The sequence below is a fragment of the Poecilia reticulata genome, linkage group LG11 (assembly GCF_000633615.1).
Source record: "Poecilia reticulata strain Guanapo linkage group LG11, Guppy_female_1.0+MT, whole genome shotgun sequence".
In the NCBI taxonomy this organism is placed as follows: Eukaryota; Metazoa; Chordata; class Actinopteri; order Cyprinodontiformes; family Poeciliidae; genus Poecilia; species Poecilia reticulata.
This window is the reverse complement of record NC_024341.1, coordinates 539,340-543,080: the sequence shown is the minus strand read 5'-3', so window position 1 is coordinate 543,080 and position 3,741 is coordinate 539,340. Positions and strand designations below refer to the sequence as shown.

Below are 3,741 nucleotides of genomic sequence, written 5' to 3'. Positions count from 1 at the left end.
TTTTTTTGTTATAGTACCCCCAAGAATTTAAAACTACTTTTCACCCCTGGGTACAACACAAGTGCTACGGCAAGGGGGAGGAGCCAGGACGCCAGGTCAGAGGGGAGTTAACTCCAACTACCTGCCCAGAAACTGGGTATGTAGCCACAGTAATGAATGAACCATCAAAGCTGAACAAGGCAGCAACTGACCTGAGAGAGAGAATCGTGGCCCGATTGAACACCAAGCAACCCCGATGCCAATTACAACGGTTGAGTGAAGTACCATCAGAAAGTCTCATTGAAGATGTGAATGCAGCATTGAGAACGATCCCTACCAACACCATAACAGAAACCAATGAGCTGATATACAACTCAGCATCAGTGATCCTTGAGATGCTTGGYTATAAGAGCAACCATGAGACMMAATACCCACCATGGAAAAGACGGTTAGAGGCTAAAATCAAGATAACTAGGAGGGAAGTGAGCCAACTGTCAGARCTCCAAAGGGGTGCAATGAAAAGATCAGTACCTAAGAAGTACAGCCAGATACCCATACCTGCAGCACTCGAAACTGCCAAACAGTTTGAATGCAAATCAACTGTTAAGCACCGCTTTTTGACTCTTATTCATTTTGTAGCTAATCCTTTTTAATTTCTGTTCACCATAAAGAAGTATGTTTGGAGAAAACGATCTTGTCCATTAAAATATATATTACGTGTGTTAGGAGCACTTTCTTTTTCAACAAAAATTTAAAATATAAACTTATGCCTTGCGCTTGGTGTATTTTTATTTCTGGGTTATTTTTTATAATTTATTAGGGTGGGGCTTAACCAGGCCTGTAATTATAAAGGTCTAGTGTGTCCAATAGGGAGATATCTACCAACCAATCACATGTAAGTAATGAATTGTGATGTCATTGTTTTTTCATCCAATGACTGACAATTCACGTGGGTCTCCTGTTGCTATTCACATGTTAAGTAGAGTCGTTAAACTGTTAACACCCCCCTCCCCCATCCATCCTCCTCCTCTTGTAGGATTCCGCATTCGACAGCATTCGACTGCGCTGCCCCCGCCAACTGTCTATCTGTCGCTGACTAGCTGCATTTGCGTCAGAATACAGGGTCAAAAATCCCACTTTTCGTCCAGTGATTTATAACACTTCATGCACTACAAACTCATCCATACCCACAAGTAAAACCTTGAAAATTAAAGTGAGCATCAAAATGCATCTTGTAATTTCAGTATGAACTCTTGAAACAAATGTTACTGGCATTATTTACAACTGGTCTCCCTTGGAAAATAGTTTTATTAATCACATTGGGATCTTATGCAATAAAAAAGGTTTAATAAAATTAAAAATTTTGGAATTCATAAACAACATGATATTAGACATTCTAGAACTATTCAAAGTTTTAAAAGATGCATTATAGGCAAACACACAAAAAAATACAAACCAACAAACACACCAAGCTCAGAGTAAAATCTTCCATTGCTTATAAGTCTTGTGATTATGAGTCAGCACAAAATATTTCAAAGTATTGTAATGGAGATAATAAACTGTTTCATCAGGAAAATCCACATAAATAAACAAATGAACAAATGACAACACATCACATGCACAACTAAAATTAATGCCTGAAGACATATTTTCCATTTTGTCTCTTTCAAGTCGTTAGTCTGTTTGCTGCATGCTGTACACTAACCTGCTGATCTTCGTGATGCAGACAAGTTTCTTCACTTCAACCCAGGTAACAGAAACATGCTTAAATATTTGCATGGAAATGTACCTGAGGTAGAGAACCAGCCTCCACAGTGTGTTACCTGGACCAAAAGGCTGCAGGAACCAGGTTCTCCCTGCTCTGCCCGGTGCGCTGGCTGCAGGTTGGATGGGGTTGTAGGCTCGGATGGTCTTCACGTCAGCTTTGGTGTCACTTGCAGTTGGGATCTCCAGCACTGGGATGACAGTACACTGATCCAACACACCGTCAGATGTCATCACTTCAGTGTAGCCCTCTTCACAGCCACACACACCTGCCTAAAACAGCAAGCAGCGAAGATTTTACAACAAAACAATGCTTTATCGAGCATTTACAGTCACAAGGGAGCTGAAAGAATCAGCTGTAAACACAAAAAACCCTCCAAAACATTAATAATCCTAAAACACTCAGGTGCTGTTCAGTTGAGGTCAATTGCTTGATGTTTGACAGCATTTACAGTCCACAGTTCGGCCCCATTATTCATAGCAGATAAAGATTCAGAATTATTTTTAATTTAACCAAAGCTTTCATGGAAATCAGAAAGTCATAGCTCAAACAAGCACTTTAAAAAAATCTATGTAGCTATTTATGAACATTATTTTAAAAAAACTGAAAAACTTAATGTTTACTACGTTTACCTTTCTTAATAATCAGTGAGAAATCTATTAGCAATGCAGCAATCAAAGCCTTCTTCTAACTGCTGAGCTTGATATTACATGTTTCTACTGGTATTAGGAAATGTATCTTTGGTAAAGAGTTTCAATTCTTTAAGATTGAAGGAAATTGTGGAATTATTCCTTAGCTCATTTCACTAATTCTCCATCATTTCAGGAGTCTGGTCGAAAACATTATGAGAAGTTAGTTAAATTAAAATATTACATTAAATCCAAATATGCCAGGGCTTTGTGGGCTTATAGCTGTAACTACCATTAACAATACAAACCGATAATGTAGTTTTTCAGTCTTTTAAACATTGATGAAGAATATTTAATAATCATAATGTACATGGCCATGTGTTATATGATCTTTATTTATGAATTTTCTAATGACTTTTTCTGAATGCAAACACTAATGTGACCGCTGTTGTGAGGTAATAGGTTTGGTGTGAAACCTCGTAGCAGTGGCGCAACTACACATTATTCAGGTGGATGCGAAAACATAAATCGGCGCACCCCCCTCCTCCCAAGGAAGGTACGTCAGGGTGAAGGAGCGTAGAAAACATACACTCGTCCCTCCCCCCCCCCGAGGCGACTATACGTGACAGGTAGAACTCGCTACATTTACCTCGTTATGTGGTAAATGCCTTACGCTCAGGCTTTACTGAGCTGGAGTGTATGGGAAAACATCCCCCCGTCTGGAGGAGGTGCTGCCCCCTCCAGACGGGGTTTTGACACCCCATCTGGTGCTGCGCCCCTATGCGTTGCATGCGCTCATACCCACTTTTTGCGCCACTGCCTCCGAGTTCCATAAATCAGAACACTCAAGTAGGCCTGTTGCGATAAACGATAAATCAACTAATCGTACAATAAATTTAACCTATCGACCTCATTTTAATTATCAGCTTTATTGTCTCTTCCGGACTTTTTTTCTTTCTATTGATGACACTGAATGAAAAAAGGCTCACCTCCCACAGGACGAAAAATGGGATTTTCGACAGCTATTGACACCTTGTTCTTGCGTGGGCATGGAGATTGAGGGCTTTCGGCAAGAGGTTTTTGTCAGAGTCGAACACTGCCAAAAATAGTCAAAAAAGCTGTGTGTCCGTGTTCCCCTAACACCCCCCTCCCCTTTAAATGAAGTTGCTGAGAGCCATGCAAATGCAAATAAACAGTTGAGCACCGCCTTTTGACTCTTATTCATTTTGTAGGTAATCCTTATTAATTTCTGTTCACCATAAAGAAGTATGTTTGGAGAAAATATCTTATCCATTAAAATATACACTGCTCAAAAAAATAAAGGGAACACTCAAATAACACATCCTAGATCTGAATGAATGAAATATT

At 39.6% G+C, this 3,741-nt stretch overlaps 1 protein-coding gene across 5 annotated transcripts in view; it reads right to left on the bottom strand.

Annotated features, from left to right (window-relative positions):
- Positions 1–3,741, bottom strand: part of thsd7aa (thrombospondin, type I, domain containing 7Aa) — a 131,569-nt gene that overhangs the window by 21,295 nt on the left and 106,533 nt on the right. For all 5 annotated transcript variants that reach the window (XM_008421216.2, XM_008421219.2, XM_008421217.2 and 2 more), the window contains one exon: positions 1,803–2,016. In XM_008421216.2, the coding sequence (XP_008419438.1) occupies positions 1,803–2,016 (214 nt within the window). The remainder of the gene's footprint in view (positions 1–1,802; positions 2,017–3,741) is intronic.